General features: G+C 34.5%; 1 protein-coding gene across 2 annotated transcripts in view; it reads right to left on the bottom strand.

The window, feature by feature from the left end:
- Positions 1-18,439, bottom strand: part of LOC109084537 (serine-rich coiled-coil domain-containing protein 2-like) — a 65,264-nt gene that overhangs the window by 13,681 nt on the left and 33,144 nt on the right. The window contains exons 4-11 of one of the 2 annotated variants that reach the window (XM_042735190.1): positions 15,810-15,909; positions 13,587-13,698; positions 12,735-12,891; positions 7,439-7,519; positions 5,871-5,957; positions 5,133-5,243; positions 2,664-2,751; positions 1,349-1,388 (exon numbers count right to left, since the gene is read on the bottom strand). In XM_042735190.1, coding sequence (XP_042591124.1) covers positions 1,349-1,388; positions 2,664-2,751; positions 5,133-5,243; positions 5,871-5,957; positions 7,439-7,519; positions 12,735-12,891; positions 13,587-13,698; positions 15,810-15,909 — 776 coding nt within the window. The remainder of the gene's footprint in view (positions 1-1,348; positions 1,389-2,663; positions 2,752-5,132; positions 5,244-5,870; positions 5,958-7,438; positions 7,520-12,734; positions 12,892-13,586; positions 13,699-15,809; positions 15,910-18,439) is intronic. The other variant, XM_042735189.1, reaches the window with a different exon arrangement.

The following is an 18,439-nucleotide window of genomic DNA, read 5'->3' on the forward strand; positions in this document are numbered from 1 at the left end:
CATTGTACTAATATTTTAAAAATACTTGCATGTAATTACATCTGTTATTAATTTATGTAACTACATGTATAATTACACTGTTGTCCCATCCCTTACACCTTAACCCACCCTTAAACCTACCAAAACTGTCCCTAACCTTACCCGTTTCCCACCCCAATAGCACCAGAAGTGTTTTGCAATACAATATGAACACAATAAGTACATTGTACTTATTTTTTTTGTTGTAAGAACAGCAGTAAAGGCCACTTAATATAAAGTGGGACCCAAAATGTTACATACTTAACCCTAGGGCTGGGTTTCATGATTAGATTCTCATTCATAAGCTTTCGATTCGATATTGTTTATTTTGGATAAATATCAGGTATAGTACTTGCCAAATTTTCTCAACAAAAAATCAACTAATGCTGTAAAATATACATGAGACTCATTTTGTACTACATTACTATAATATTGAAGGTAAAAATTAACTGATTTGTAAGATATAGCATACAACTGTTAAAATTACACAATGATATTTTTTAAAATAATAAAGTTACAATTACATATTGCTACTTAAATTCGTTTACATACATATATATATATATATATATATATATATATATATATATATATATATATATATATATATATATATATATATATATATATATATATATACATATAAATTTTTACATTTAAATGGAGGCTGCCATAAAAAAATTAATGGATTTATTCAAACATAAATTAAACATAAGAACAGTAAAACTTATAATGAATATACCCCTCTACAGTTTATTTTTCTATCTGACTAATGAGTTATGGTCATGGAATATGTTTGTTTCTGAGGTAAATGTGATGTTACGTGACACTGTTTACAAGTCTTTATACTGACGTATTTACGGGGCTGAAACATTGATTAAGCGATTACATGAGACAGGATACAGATTGTAAAGTTGTACTATTTTTTTAACTTACCTTCGGATGTTTAACCATTGTTATTTTGTGCTGAAACTGATATTAATGTGGAGGAGATTAGCTCACGTGCGCCTTGCGCTGCAACTGATGCGCAACAGCGAACTGTCACTCCACATTAAACGGCGCAAAAACGGCATTTATTGCCGCAATACAATGGACATAAATTGAAATCTGAGACTTTGTCTCATATTAAAAGCATCAAAGCACAATGAGAGTATAGAGAGTACAAGAGAATGAAAGTCAGAAATAGGTTTAAAGAGAGAATGAAAGTAGTGTGAACCTATATGATGCAGGTGGGCTGTCCTCACTGTACAGAGTAAGAGACCATGCAAACAGAAAGAAAAGATGAAGAAGTTGAGAGAGTGTTTTAGAGAAAAGGCAGGCAGTACTATACCACGCAGTGTCTCTGAAGTAATGTACTAGATGCTCCACTCCTTTTGCCAGAGTTTGAGAGAGGCAGAGGGAGAGAAACAATAAGGAAAAAATCAGTCAATGAAAGATTTAAACACAGATGGCAGGGGCAGAACAGGAAGCGACCTCAGCACACAAGACAAACAACATGAATGCAAACTTTTTACTATAACAATATATATATATATAAAAAGAAATTGCAAAAAATGAACAGCCAATTCAGCCATGACAGTGATCAAGGCTTTGTGCTTCAGATGACATGAATGAAAGCAAAAATAAATAAATAAAAGCATTCCGGTCCATGCTCAACTAAAAACAGGCAGAATTTAGATTCTGTCTGGAAAGCTCAATCTAAGCACACTACCAAATACAGAGACTGAATATTTGTGTCTTAAAGTCAAGAGTTGTCGCACTTGCCAAATGCACTTGCCACTTGCCAAATGTTGTAAAAAAGTATCACAAAATAGTCAATATGACACTACTCTTCTGAAGCCATGCAACATGTTTTATGAGAAACAAAGACTGAAGGGTTACTTTCTGAAAATTTTGTGAAAATCTGCTTTAGCTCTCGAATCACAATTTGATTTGCATTCATTCAAACTTGAAATCTCAAAGTGAGTTCCATCAAGCCACATCTTTGTTTTTCATGTCTCATGATCAAATATCTTGTGTCTCATGAACGATTTCATGAACAAGATTTGAGAGCAGCAGCAGGCAACATTTTCAATGAATAAATGTTTATGTTTTGGGCAGTTTCTCAAAAAAGCTATTATATGACTGAAAGAAAAATTTGGAACGAGATAAAGAAGACTAAATGATAAGTTTTAAATTTTTGGGTGAACATTTCTTTCCTTACACCCTAAGGATCTGACTCACAACTGCATATTTTAAATGAAAAAAAGATGACAAAATCTCTATTGTGCTCTATTGAAAACAATCAATCAGCTCCGATCTTCTAGGAAAGTCAGTTGAGGGACAAAAAGTACAGGACAAATTAATTAAATGGGAGTATGATGACTGTCTGGCTTTACATAAATAAAATCAAGAAGTCATCATAAGAACTGTACAGAAAAGAAAAAAAACTAACAAGGTCTGCAGACTTTAAACCAATCAGACAAACAGGGTGCATAAGGACAATGAAACTAAAAGGAGAGCAAATGATGGACTGATTCTGCACTGGAATGTGACTGGATGGTGGATTTGTGTGCATGACTCAAGGGGTACAAGGGAGAGGCAGGTGGACATGCAGCAAGCACTGGGGCTAGTGCACAGGCTGGTTCACTTGGTTAAGGACTCACTTTGTCTGTGGTGACGTGGTGCACATGGCTGCACACTCCCCCGCTGTGAGTGTTGCCAAGAGGAGAGGATAGGGGCAAGCAAAATGCCCTGTACGGAGGAAGAGAAAGAGAAAGGCTGATCCCAGCACCACACACACACACACATCTCTCAGTCTTAGTGCCAGAACAGGGGGGAAAAGCTGTAATTAGATACACACATCAACTATTCTCCTTTTTTACTGTCCCATTACATACCTGGCAAACTCTGAGAAATCCAGAAATTCCAAAATCTTAAAAAGTGCACCGAATAGCATTTTGTCATTTTTGTGTGCAATATGCATCATGCTGTTCATTGAGGCCTGGGTTGGAATAAGGAAACTATTACAAAATGGGCAACCAAAGGCAACTGTCAAAATTTCCATCCTCCACACAAGTATGCCTGATATCACCCAAGAAAACACCCTGAATCCAACTGACTTACCATATATAGAAACTTCTAATGGTGTGTTCACACTCACAGTGATTCGCAGTGAAGTCATTCATTTTCAATGAGAAGGCAACATGGTGCAGCAGCCACCAATGTGAGTGAAGTGAGTGTAGCTCATGTGACCGTCACAATGTAAATAGTAAAAAAAAAAAAAAAAATATATATATAAAAAATATATATATATATATATATATATTTTTTTTTTGTATTTAATTTTATTAATTTAATTTTAATAATTTTTGTTTTGGGTGGGGTGGTGTTGAACGGAAGTGACTGATGGGTTCAGTAATTATAAAATGGGCACTCTTTTGCATGCTTTCTGTAACCCATTCAAAATTTGAAGGAAAAAAAAAAGAATCATCTGCCAAGTACACTGCAGATTTCAGGACTGACAACTGTATTTAAATGCAAAACTGACTCAAAAAACGCATCGACTGAAACAGTGATACTTAATAGTAATTACTCATAGTTATGCTATGGTATCAAGAAAAGTGAAATTTTACTGGCATTGTTACCAGCTATTGAAATTATGTTTTTGTGGCAATACTACTGTCAGTAGACAATGTACACACTGATTGGCAATTTTCATTTGACCTAATTTCAAAAATATTTTTAAATAAACTTGTTTATTTTGTTTTAAAAATGTCAAACCTCCTATAATGAATGAAAAATAAAACAACACACTGTATTTAGAATGACAACCTGAGGTTGACAATCGACATTTTATGAAATTTAAGCTAATTTATTAAGAAAAAAAGTTTTAGGCCCAATTTTTTGCCCTCTTTGTGAAAAGTACCATCCCTTTAAAAACACATAGGAAACTCAATTACACTTACACTGTGCCATTTTGAGCTATATAGTTTTGTCAGACATCAACATTTTCCTTTGTCTTTGATCTGATTCTTTTCTGAAGAATAACTCCACTCTTTTTCCCTGTTGTCCATAACTGTCAGTACAGAACAACAAACCAACAAATGAGATCCATTTAACAAGAAGGATTTCTTCCAGAGCCTGTAATAAATGTGTCACGTCCTTCACACAATTCTGTTGACAGAACTGTTGAGACAATAAGCACTTTTCCATCATCCAGTGGTGGTACCTGTGGCATTTCTCTTAAAACACAATTTGGTACATTGCAATTATAAACGGTTCCATGCATGATTTTTTTAAGTATAGTTGACAAACTCTGGGCAGGAGAACCATGCTGGTGAAAGCAACAACCCACAACTGGTCACTTATCAGCAGCTAATGTAACACAAAAAAATTGCAATTTGTTGCCATTAGTAAGTCAGCAGCTAATGTAACACAAAATACAAGGATAGGTCACCCAAAATACCTTCTTTCACGTTCCACGGAAGAACAAAAAAATTGCAATTTGTTGCCATTAGGAGCAAATGATGACAGAATTTTCATTTTTGGATGACCTATGCCATAAAGTTAATCTGCTAAGCAAGATAAATTACATTACAATATGGAACTCTGACATCAATATACTCAACAAATTGTACATGTATATACACTAAACAGTCTTCCATTCGCAAAACACAATGCAACTGTCCCTATGTGTTGCAGTGTAACATGGGAGTCAGACCTTTTTAAATAACATACTACCTACATAAAACCCTACCCTAATCCTAATAGATAGTGTTAACAATAGCAAACATGCATAACCATTCCACTTTAGTTTGCTTATACAAGTCTTTGAGCTCTTTCATGACTTGTTTTTTTACAGGACTTGTACCGAAGTGCTCTGCATCACAGGTTCAATGGTGTATCAGGTGAGTTAAAGAGCAAATTTACTATGTCAGAACATCCATAAATATGAAGCTGATACATGACACAAATAACACAATGTATTAGTTTACAAATTACACATTATGGTAAAAGTGATTTGAGGGGTAAATGTAGCTATCCCTAACTATGTACCTAATATACCCAACATTATAGTGATAAAGCTGCCCTGTTCATGTTTTCTATCTCTGCATGTACTGTATACTACTTACATTATGTGCCTTCCACAAGGTTTGAGTATCCTTGTCCTGGTGCTCCGGTGACTCCTTGTTAGCTTCTGAACCCTGCAAGCAGCAGCACTGCATATCCTCTACTGGAGAAGACTATGAAAATTAAAAATAAAATGCTCATGTACAGCCACATAGAACAGTATAATTAACAGCATACAAATGACACAATGGTCTCATCACATTTGTTTTTGTTTTTCCAGGGAACTCTCAATGGGTCACAACACACAGCACAATACCCCAAAATCAAATTAATAAATTTCGCTTTTTAAAAAAAGATCTAATCTTTCATATAACACTCCTACACACACACAAAAAAATCAAACTAGAGAAATAATGAATTATGAGAAAATTCACGCTTGTTGCTTTGATAAGAAACTGTTTAAATAAATAAATGCAGCTTCTGCATGCAATATTTAGTTTTTGTAATTAATAATCAGTGCAACACTGCCTGTTTTCAGACAGATTAATTTATATTTAGTAGTAACATGATTTTATTATTACTACCTCATTCACAATCTCATTGACAAGTTCTTTCCTTACCATAGCACATCTCAAGTAATCTATCGCAAATAACATGCTAATAACATAGCATGTTTCCACTTTTCTCAGAACTGCATTTTTCTGAGTGATTTCTACAGTGCTGGTTTCATTGTGATTTTTGGTTGATGTTTGAAGTCAGTTCCTCTTAAGCAAATACAGTATTTAAACTATAATACATACCAGCTGTTGGGAAAGTTCAGCGATCATCCTATCTTTGCTTCTGAGCTCATCTCTCAGTTCTTGAACCTCTTTCAGGAGCAGCGCCACCTAGAAAATAACAGAAGACAAGATATACCTGCATCTTTTTTGCCCAATCAGATCAGGGGTTGCTTTGTATAAAAGCTTAGATGGAAAGATGGAAAGATGTAAAATGTAAAATGTATAAGCTAAGTCATGTTTAATCAGTTATTAGCCTAAGATGCTTATCTCTTATAAACAAAAATATGACAATATACACAGGTAATTTTTTTTGTGTTTTTTTTTTTTTTTTAGGTGAGTCGGCTCTGCTCTTGGTGCATTAAACAATTCAGTTTTATAACATCACATTAGCATTACACATTACAACTGAGAATAATCATATGCCTAGACAAAGGTAGGTGTACATGATTTATTTGGACATAATTCATTTTTAGGATTCATGTCTGTGAATGAATTATTACTGCAGACGTGTACTGTAATATTTATGTTATTTTTGGGCAGGGTTAGCAGTATTTGTGCTTTGTGATTTGTTACTTTTAACATGAAACAAAGTCTCAGCTTTCAAATACTGTCAATTATATAATGAAATATTTTTATTTTTTTAAATATGGTTTTGATGCTCTTTAATGTGGCGTTCCCTGTAGCGGTCTCAGTTCAAGTGGTAAGTGAACTGATCATCTCCTCCTCTTTACTACTAGTTAAAGCAATTTTTTTAATGTATGTTTGAATAAATCTACAATGAAAGTTTTTATCACATACGCCAAACATTTATATTTTAACAACATGGAAACATAACTGTTATGAAAACATTGAAATGAAAACTGCCTTATGTGCAGTTTAAATGTTTGTACAAAAGTTTGTGAGTGTTGATTATTAAATAAATTTGATTAATTGAATTATTAAACAGAATTTATTTTCGTTTCAGCTAAATGAAAACTTTCAGTTTTGGTGTTACAGTTGCTAAAATAATAATTTTGGTGCATCACTAATAGGACACTTACATTGTAAAAATGTGCAAGGAGACTTCAGATATAACGCTGACTTGTCAGGAAATATTAACTATTAATATAATATTAATGAAATTATGGTTCAACAGCTTCACTTGGTATGATGTCATGAGCATAGCATCTTAACTATCTCTACAGTAGAATGTGGATGTACTGGGCTTAGTTGTGCCTGGTCATAGTTTTAGTTGGTGCAACAGATGTAAATATTTATAGGAAGGCTGGACATACAGTAGCTAAGCCCATTGTAGGGCTTACACCCAACTCTTTTATGTCTAGCTGGTGTAACCGGTCCTGTGACTCAGGCCAAAGAGGGTCATGCCCTAATCCTGATAAACATGGCTTAACTTTTTACCTACAGATAAAAAATATGATATGCTGAAACTAGAGGGACCTAGACAATGCATTATTATGCTCAAAAAAGTCATTTGAAGTATGGAACGAAAGTGTCTTCAAACACTTTTTTTTTTTTTAGTAAACGTTTTTGTAAAATTGTAAAATATTTAAGTAAGGACAATAAAAAAGGACAATAACACAAGATCTTACCTTCTGGTCAAGTAAAGATTGGTCAGTGGATGATGGAGTATTAGCCTCTAAAGTATCTTCAACTGAACTATCTGTCTCCATCTAAAACAAACAACATACAAAATCAATCTTGTAGTTCAGCAGTTGAGTCATCTGTTTTATTGTTAAAGTTGCTCAGTGTATGGAGGTGGTTACACTAGACTTTTTTGCTCCACTCACTGCCATTGATTTGTATGTGAATGTTGAAGACCAGAAAAATAAGCTAATAAAAAGTTCTGCATTCAGCTGCATACGAAAGTTCAAGTTAGGTGAACTCTGACCTGAATCTCTGCACCCCTGAACTAGACACTATGACAAGGCATAGCAAACCAGCCAGAAGTTAACGAGAGCAGGATATAGCTTCATAAGATGCATTTACTCTGACAGCACTTATATCACTAGAGTTCATAGAGTCATTGTACTGCTGGCTGCTATTAGCCATTCTACTGTACACTCCCTTTGGTAGACTCTTTACCTCTTGACCTCACTATTCAGTTGCAAGTCTCTGTCTAACTTTGAAGTTTTGCCAGTAGTTACTGTCGCCTCCAATCACCAACTCCACCAATCAGTGTAAATGCTCTTTAGATAGCATGCTGGACTATGGAGAAATTAGCGCATCTGGCATACTGTGTTGCCTGTGTAGCCACATTACCCCAAGATCTTCACACCAATTATTTTCTTTCTTCTCTGAACTATCTACTTTTTTAAGTCAACATGAAACCATGAGGTCAAAAAATATTTAAATATGTATGTTCTTCAATAAAAGAAATCTAAGAAATGAGCTGTATGACAATGTGAAAACATTATCAGGGCTGTCATTTTCTTGAAATTTAGAGTCTTTTTCACACACTGTTGAATTGATGTTTTTTATCAAAAAATTGGAATGTTGTATTTTTTTTATGTAATTTGGGGGGTGGATATGAACTTATGTACTTTGAATACTCTTAGAGAATTGACAGGAGGCTAATGGTTTTCACATAAATATTTTTGTACAAAATCTAGTCCCCATGATGAAAAGCAATAGACAAGGGGAGCATTTTTTCTGACTTATGTATGATCTCTCCATACTCCAATAATATCTTAGTCATCCTTTTATCCCCTCAAAAGGCTTTAGGGTGACTGGAGGAGTTGTAACACACCTCTAAGGAGCTCTAGAACATGTCCCACCTATCAGAAATTATCTACAATCAGCTCTAAATAGAGACCATTTGAGCCCATGTAGCTCAGAACAGGCTCAAAGTTAAAGCCATAGCTTTGTGGGCAGCGCTCCGACATAAAGTATAGCACTGCCTCAGATGAATCGAGTTCAAGTCCCCAGTTTGAGATCCTTTCCCTCTCTTCTCTCCATTGTCACTTTAAAAATAGATAGACCAGGCTCTGAGTAAAATAGTTACTAAAATCGTTAAAGTTAAATGCTGAGCAACATAATGGAAAAGAACTCAGGGACACATCATCTTAAAAATGCAGTGTTCATGGAGCAATACACTGAATAAACACAGTCAGACGTTACATCTGCATTTATACACAGAACAACAAGTACTTCATATTTGGATTTCCAAATTTTAGAGTGCTGACATTTCAACAGTTACTAGTTGCTAGACATACTAGTCAACCTCACTAATTGACTAGTCTGTTGTTGGACAGAAAGTTTTCAGAAAAGCTGGTCTAAGAATGCAGGTCTTCCCTTAATGCTTCCCAGTATAAGGCACTTAAAAAAATCTATTTGACCACTCACCAAACTGCTTATCCACTTTACACTGTGTATACTTTGGATGTGAGTGGTGCAACACAACACAAATCAGTAAAACCATACTAAACAGTGATTCTGTCTGCACTGGATGTGGCTCAGTGTAACTGAAACTGAGATTTTTTACATCATCTGAAAGCTGATTAAATAAAATAAAAATTTCCATTGATGTATGGTTTGTAAGGGAAGGACAATATTTGGTTGAGATACAACCATTTGAAAATCTGAGAGTGCACAAAAATCTAAACATTGAGATAATTGCCTTTAAAGTCATCCAAATGAAGCTCTTAGCAGTGCATATTACAATCAAAAATTAAGTTTTGATATATTTATGGTAGAAAATTTACAAAATATCTTCATGGAACATGATCTTTACTTAAAATCCTAATGATTTTTGGCATAAAAGAAAAATCTATAATTTTGGCTACTGCGACAAATATACCCATGCTACTCATGACTGGTTTTGTGGTCTAGGGTGCTATTTACACTAAGTGCAAATAGAAATTCAGTATTATTAGAGATATGCTATTTACAGTACATTAAGTGCAAATAACAATAGATTCTATTTACAAAAATAGCAGCATTTTCATTGCAATAAGTGTAAATAGTAGATGCTGTTTATATTCACTGTAAAATGGCAAATATTTACACCTCATTGTAGTACATTCTAAAACAGCATGCAGTTATAATATGTTGAGTATAAATTATTATACTTCTTAAAATTACTAAATGGATGCTGCCTTATATTGGGACAATAAAGCCCTCCCTACACCTAACCCTAAACTTTATTTCCATTTTTATATGTTCACTTAATTTTTATTTAAAATAAATATCTTTTGAGTCGAACTCGGGTTGATCGCATCAAAAGACGTCACCATGCACTTTACGCCCTGCCATCAAGTCTGTTGTAAGAAGCGTGTGTTTTGTAATGTTGTCTGTGTATATGGGGGGCAGAGCTAGTGTAAATAGCTTCTACCAACAAGGTGGGCTATTTGCACTTAGTGTGCAAATTGCACTTTTTGAATTAAAATATTAGCAAATGTTACAATTAGACATGCTGATAATACTGCAATGATACTGCAATAAACAGACTGAAAAAATGCACTGATAAACACAAGATGCAGGCAGTGGAATGAGGGAAAAATGCAAGGCTATGAGGCACAAGTCAAAATTCTTTTACCTTGAATGTTGTGTTTTAGAATGCTATTTCTTGCACAAGACACTACAGTCAAATACGCCTGTCAAGCTCATGTTCACAAAGAAAAAAAACAACAATGGAAAAGCAGCGCAGTGGAATGCAAAAACCTGTAAAAACTTTCATATAGCACTTGGAATAGAACATTAAACAGATGGTTTTGCAAATATTAATACAGAAAATGTTACTTGAATCATGTTGTACTTGCATTTTTTCGACTAGTTAAACAGGCTGTCTGGCTATTTCTTGTACCATTCTCTTGTTGCTATGTGCTAATTTCACTCATTTATATGTTAAATTACACTCTGAGGCATGGTTAGCTAGCCCCTCCTCATTCTGATTTTTAGAGATAACAAGAGTGACTTGACTTGATTTGGAACTTAAGTCTTGGTTACTTCGGTTAAAACAGTGTTTGGACTACAAGTCATGCATTGCATTCGACCCTTGTTAATACAGTTTCTATTGCAGAATACAAAGAAGGGCATCTTTTTATTGTTTATTGACTTTGGTTCCTGTCTTCACACTTTTAATCGCTCAAAAAATAAAGCAGCAGCAAACCAGTACATTTTTGTCTATAATAATGGGGCACCATAATCTTGTCTAGCATCAAAACAATTACCAGCCATTGAAAAAAAAAAAAAAAAAAAGATATTGGCTTTTCTGTCTTGACACAGATCATATAAAGAAATCGTTGCTGTAGACACTGATATTGATATTTTGTCCACAAAGGAAAATAATTGTGTTGGGGGAATGATGTTTTGTTGGTTTTGATTTGTTTTATTGTTGTTGTTAGTTTAGCTTGTCTCAAACTGACTTTTTTTCTTTTATATATATATTTTATATATTGCATGAAAATTGCATCTCTGAACACAACATACATTGCAGCATTCATCCAGGCCATCAAGTCTAATGTTATTTGTGCATTCCTGAAAAATGACAAGGATCTGAGCTCTGCGGAAGGAAAGACACTGGGGACTCATAAATCATAAGGGTCACATTACACTGTGAGAGCATGATTTGACTATGTAATTAAAAACCTGTTGATGGCTCTGGCAAAGTCAATCACAGTTGCTAAATAAATGTGCAGAAAATTAAAAGAAGACAATCAAATAAGGTATGATTACATTATAGCACACTGGAAAAGATTTAATTACAATTTAATTGGGAAAGTTTAAATGATCTTATCTTAACTTTTCCTTTAAATTAAGGTAATATGAGCTGAACTGACAAGTTTTATAATGAAAACACATAATGACATAATGTATTTACTTCTGGGCCCGTATTCACAAAACATTTTACTTTACCACTAAGAGTTACTAACTATGCACACAGTGATTGGCTGATAGGGGAGGGGTCTCTGTTTGAGATTTATTCAAAGAAATATTGTGAAGTGTGATATTATGTTGCCATATTCAAATGAAGGTTTTAAAATGCAGGCTAAGTGTCACTAATTAAACAAGTATATATTCAGCTAATTGTCAGCCTCTTACATGTCTGCTTCTCGTAAACGATTAGTAAATATGGATATAAAAAGCTTTTTATTTAACAGAGTAGAATAATCATGGCTTATATTAAGACATGCAAACGTTAAAGAATACCAAACTGAATGCAAAAACAGATGTTACAACTTGCCCAACTGGTTAATGAAAACAAGTCTATAATATAATCAGAGTTGGGATAACTTCCAAAACCAAAGGCGATACCTTTTTAAAAGCACATTAGGATAGTTTGTAGTTTGTTTTTTGTGGCTTAGGAGTCCTCTTCACTACTCCTAACATTTCAGATTTAGGAGATAATTTTAGTGCTATAAATGAAATACTCAGAGGAAACATTTTTGGAGTCCTAAATTTAGGACTGACGCTAATTATTCATGAAAAACTCCTAAATCGGCATGTTATGAGCTACTTTAACCTTAAGATGTTTTGTAAAAAAAGAGAAATTATATTGTTGGAATCACTTTAAGAACATTTTTTTTTTTTCAGCTGATGAGCAATGAAAACATTGACACCCAGTCAGAATCAATCCTGCTAATATGAGCTTGAGAATTCAAAGCGGCAGACGAGCGTGCGCTTATAAACAGATGATATCATCCGCTGGTGTGGACGCTAATATAGTTCTTTATAGTTATCTTTATAGTTTTCGTTCTTAGTGTAAACGGGCCTTTACACTTAAGTAGACAAAAGGTTATTTGCATTACAGTGTCTTCTTAGACAAAAACAATTAGTTAAAGTGCAGTGTAGTGAACAAACAAAATCTCCAGGTGCTTTCATGAGAAACAGACTGAAAAACTTGTGTGCATCCCTGGTTACATATGCAGAACTTTGTTTGTATCTAACCTGAAGCAGTGTCTTCAGTTGAAGCAGCTGTTCTTTGACAGAAGAGCAGTCTTGAGTCATGAGTTTCAGAGTCAACTCATCCAATGTCACATGGTCTGACCTTGACCTCTCCAGCCCCTGTTCCTCGAGCCCGTCAAATGACTGCAAAATGCCACTTCTGTAGGTCAGACAGAAAGAAAGCGATCACAGAACAGGTGTCAGGTCAGCCAGAGGCCTCAACCTGCAAAATAAAGCTTTAGACATGCCAACAATGCTGAGTTGTCCAATGACAGCCATATAATGCAGAATAATGCAAGCAGGGGCTCTGCCGAGAATATGGCTTTGAGGATTTGAGAATGAAGCGATTGAGGCAAAGGACAGTTGTGTTCTGTGAAGTTTAAAGTTCTCATGTGCAGTAACTTTTCAGTGGCTATGATTATTCATGTTCAGATTTAATGCAATATAAGAATTTAGACATGCAGCAAAGAGAGGTTAGTTTTAGCCTCTTATGGCTTAACACCAGCCCACTCACAGTCTGTTCTAGAATCATTGGAAAAACATGACTTTAGTGGTTTACTACCACTAGTGTTCATTTCAACTGGAAACTGCAATGAATTGTATATATACTGTAGGTGTGTTGAAAGACACTCCAATTTTTCGTTTTGTTTTCTGGCCTTAAACTCTCAGTCTCTTCCAAAGAAAAAAAGGTGTAAAATCAACCAGATTTTATGCTGAACACCATTAGTCCAGATCTGTACTACTAAGTGTAGTACTAGCCTGAAAAATATGACAATATTTTACACACTGTGATGAGCGGTGACACAGTTTACAACAATTTCACCAAGCATCAAAATGCATGAACAATAAGGTCACCTGTTTTTACGACGGAACTGATCACGCCTGCCCCAGAGCTGCTGTCGTCTCCTCCTCTGAGTTGGCCAGCCATCTTTCTCTGAGCATTCATAAGGTGATGTCCCATCAGTTTCTACAACAGATAAGTAGTACATCAGGAAGTAGTTTTGTGAGTGCTTTTGTGGGTGACTTCCAGAAGATTTTTTGCTTACTAGCCCAAATCAAACTCCTTACTTTATGATATTTAGGTCTCTAGATATGGTTTGTGTCCCTCCTGTAATATGAATCTATCGGATTTATTTGTCTGTTTTATCATACACCAAGTAAGTCTAAGACAACATTAATATTGATAAACAGCAGGATAAACAAGACATACTGTAAAGAAATACTGTATTGTATGTCATTCATATACTGTACTGTATGTCATTCATAGCAATAGTACAGACATTGTTTGATATATATATATATATATATATATATATATATATATATCAAATATTTATATTTGAATATTTATATATCAAATATTTATATTATATCATATATATATATATATATTTTTACACTGAATAACCATAAGGAATAGTCCAGCCAAAAAATTTGATTGTCATCATTTACTCACGCTCTAGTTATTGTAAAATTTTATGAATCTATTCTTCTGATAAATACATGGGAATAATTTCTTAAAATATGTGTAACCAAATAGTTGATGGTCCCCACTGACATCCATAGTATTTTTTTTTGATACAATGGAAGTTAATGTGGACTGTTAACTGTTTGGTCACCCATATTCTTTGAAATATCTTCTTTTATGTTCAACAGAAGAAACAAATGCAAGCAGGTTTGAAATTAATTTTTATTAGATAATCATGAAGTAAATTAAGTGTGAGAATATATATATATATATATATATATATATATATATATACACACACACACACACACACATATATATCCATATAGATGTAATTTCAGTGCTATGGCTTTTGTGTAGATGTATATGGCATGACTGCTGAAATGGTAACACTTTACAGTAAGAGTTCATTTGTAACATTAAAATTAATGAAAGTATTTTTCCTTGTTAGAGTATGTTAATTTCAACATTTACTATTACTAATCAATTTTAAAATTTTAACATTAGTTAATAAACTATGATCTTTACAAACTTTAATGATCAATATAATCATTATTTATTATTATTATTATTATTCATTTACATAGCATGGTTCAGTACTTTTTTTTTTTATAGAAAAGCATTATTAAATTTTTCATTCAGTACCCATCTTAAAAACAATTTAAGAATCGTGTGATTAATCGGTATTGTCCAGTGTGGTCCAACCTAGCTATTGGTATCAGTAAAATTCACTATAGGTTGACCTCTAGTTTGGAACCACTTAAGGATGAGTGAATGATGACAGAATTTTTATTTCTGGCTGAACTATACCTTTAAGGAGAAATAAGAGCAGATCCACAAGTGAATTTACACTCCTACACAGACAGAACTACTGCCAGCTCTGTATTCAGTGTTCAGATACTGATCTAGTAAAAGCTCAAAGCTCATAATTCCACTCAAAACACAGGAGAATGACATCAAACTCTCTCTCATGTAAAGGTATCATAGTGATGGCATACAGTGGCGTACCGTACACCTGGGGTAAACCTGCATGAAAGTTTGTTGAGCCAGTATTGAATCAGTTTGCCTATATTTAAATGTACTTAATTTAACAATATAAAAGCCTGAATTTGCATACAGTGGGGTATCAGTAGTATATAAATTCAGCAAAATTATTTATAGAAATACTTGTAAATATATTTCATAACTGTTCAATGAAACATACACAATTTTTGCTCATCCAGAGTGGAACAGTCCTAAAGACACAAACTTTTTGCAGGCCATAGGCAATGAAGGTCACAGTTGTAATAACTTAGGACCTTTCTACTAACTCTAAAAAACACCAGAAGAAAGATGCCCAGGGTTCCAGCTCACCTGTGTGAACAAGACATAAGCCTGCTGCAGGCAGACATAAAGAGTGAATATGTGACCAGAGCAATAAACTACCATATCCATAATGAAAGACGTCTAAGACTGTGCTACATGAAGACAAAAAGGACAGCTGATTGTCTTTGCACACATATAATCCTGTGTCCCCACAGATGTTATCAAGAATTTGCAAGTGGAAGAGTGGGGCAACACCCCCACCCATTGAAATGAGAGGTTGTTTCTTTTTTTATACCATCACTCACCGCTGTGTAAAGATGCATCTTCAGACCGGTCCAAATCCAACATGAGGTCATCTTCCTCCAGGTCACATGACTCCACATTCTCCAGGTTGTCGAGAATGTCTTAAATATAATATGTGAATAGAGAGTCATGCCAAGATCTCTGCAAACAATCCTATATGATAACAGACCTCAGTCCAACAATTTCAAACATGTTTTTGAAAAGAAGCAAGTTAAATTCTTAAAGACAAATGTCCTATTTATGAGAAAATGATTCTCTACTTCAGACTTAAGAAAAAAACGATTACAGTGTTACACAATTACACTGTTGACCCTACACCTACCCTTGAACCTACCCATACCATTAAACCTGTCCCTAACCTTAACTATATCCCACCACAATAGTTGCAAAGTTGAACACAATACAGTACAATGACAGCACAAAGTAAAGACACCTTATATAAAGTGGGACCTGAATAAATAAAACGACTGTCTTCTAGAGATCCAATTTAATCCAAAATTAATTTGGAATTGGCAACTATAAATGTATAAAGTTTATAAAATCATTTGAACTGTTAAAATGGTCAATAGCATTTACTGTTTTTTTTTCTATACACAATCAATGCGTGTTCACTATTCTGAAAACATTCATTTTGCTCAGTTAACAAGAACAAATGCATATGTGGCATTTTTCACTTCCTTCATCCCTAAATCATCCTTAAAACATAGAAACATTAACAACAACAGATCACATTCAGTAATAGGGGTGTAGAAGATGCCCTTTAGCCAAAAGGAGAAGAGCAAACAAATTTAAGGATAAAGATGGGTAATTTTAAGATGAGGAAGCAATGGCCAGAGTAGACTTCTCTGAAGGAGGAAGGAAGACAACTGAAGCGTATTCAAGCAAGGACTAGTTCTCATACATGATGGAAGTCACTTCCCCTCTCCACAACTCATCTCTCTCAGAGAAGATTTAGTGCCAGCTGAGGACCTCTGTTAAATGACTTTTCCCCATGACCGGCTATCTACTCAAGGCATGACAATAGAAGCATACCCAGAAGGGAACAGGCGAAACGGTGCAGGATAAAATGAGAGGTTTCTTGGAGTGGGCTGAATGTTTTTTATTTCATTGAAAATAGATGACAACAATGTAAGTGTGAATCACACAAGTTACTATAAATGTAAATTTCTCTTCACACACACTGCACACCAGAAAGGCTGAAAGCTCACATTTTATTCTTCTGTATTTTACACATTATCACTATCAATATTGGATATTTTCAACTTTACTTCAACTTAACTTTCCATAAACTCCTTCCTCTGAACTCGTATCACCCAACTGTACATTTTGTAACTCCCCTACTGATCTGAGACGGGATGGCGGTTTGGTTTCCTTTTTTTCCCTCTCAAATTCGGACTATACAAAGAACTACATATAATTTAAATTGCAGTCTGAGACGGGATGGCGGTTTGGTTTTATTTATTCTGTGGTCTACAGGCCTCCAAAGCCACACAAAGACTTTCTAACAAATTTCTCAAACTTCTCGGGGGGAATCATCCCCAATTTTGATACATTTTTAATTATTAGGGATTTTAATATTCACATATGCTTCCCCTCAAACTCATTTGCAAATGACTTTATTAACCAAACAGAAGCTTTTGATTTAGTGCAGCTTGTAAAAGAACCAAATGAAAGAACCTCATGGGTTCCCTATGGGTGATATTGAGATTGACCACCGTTTTTCTGACCATAATCCTATTATATTTAACATGCCATTATCATTGAATGCTGTCAAACCTCATGCCTCTGACTTAGAGGATCACTGCACTACAATTTTGGATTCTGCGGCTCCACTAAGGACTAAACAGCATAAGTTGACTCCTGAGCTATGGTTGAATAATACCACTCGTACCATTGAGACGTGATGATATAATTTTGACACATGAGGCTGTGTGCTGCCTATATATAATATAATATATATAATGAGAGTTATTTTCTCTATATGCTTCCACTCGGTTCCATCTTTGGTTTAGATCCTGTGGTTGCTTGCCTCTTGGATGTTAAAGCATGGATGTCCCTAAATTTTAAAGTTTTTATTTAAATTTTAAAGTCTGAATGAGAGTAAAACAAAGATTGTGGTGTTTACCCCTTCTGATTGCCAGAGTATACCAAACTTAAATCTTGTTGTTCTTGGTATAAATCTGGGTGTTTTACTGAACAGTGCTTTAAAGCTTGATTGACAAGTCTTGATTTAGGTTAAATTAAGTTAGATTTAAATTAAACCAAAATACTTGATTATTGTAACTCTATTTGGGGATCAGTCAATCTTCTCTAAACCATCTTCAAATGGTTCAAAATGCAGCTGTCAGAGTCCTAACAGGAGCTTGAAAGCATGAGCATATTACACCTGATCTATGGTCTTCACACTGGTTACTCATGCTATACAGGATTCATTTTAAATTGCTCTTATTGGTTTTTAAATGGTTTAGCACCATTATACCTCATTAATGTGTCAACATTAATGAGTGACAGAAATCACATTGGTGTGTTTTTGGGTGCATCTCAATCAGCACTCTAGTTCAGCAGTCAAGGCACTGTTCAAGGAGTTGGCCCTTTTAAGGGCAAATAAAAAAAAAAAAAAAAAAAAGGTAAA

The sequence above is a fragment of the Cyprinus carpio genome, chromosome B12 (assembly GCF_018340385.1).
Source record: "Cyprinus carpio isolate SPL01 chromosome B12, ASM1834038v1, whole genome shotgun sequence".
NCBI lineage: Eukaryota > Metazoa > Chordata > Actinopteri > Cypriniformes > Cyprinidae > Cyprinus > Cyprinus carpio.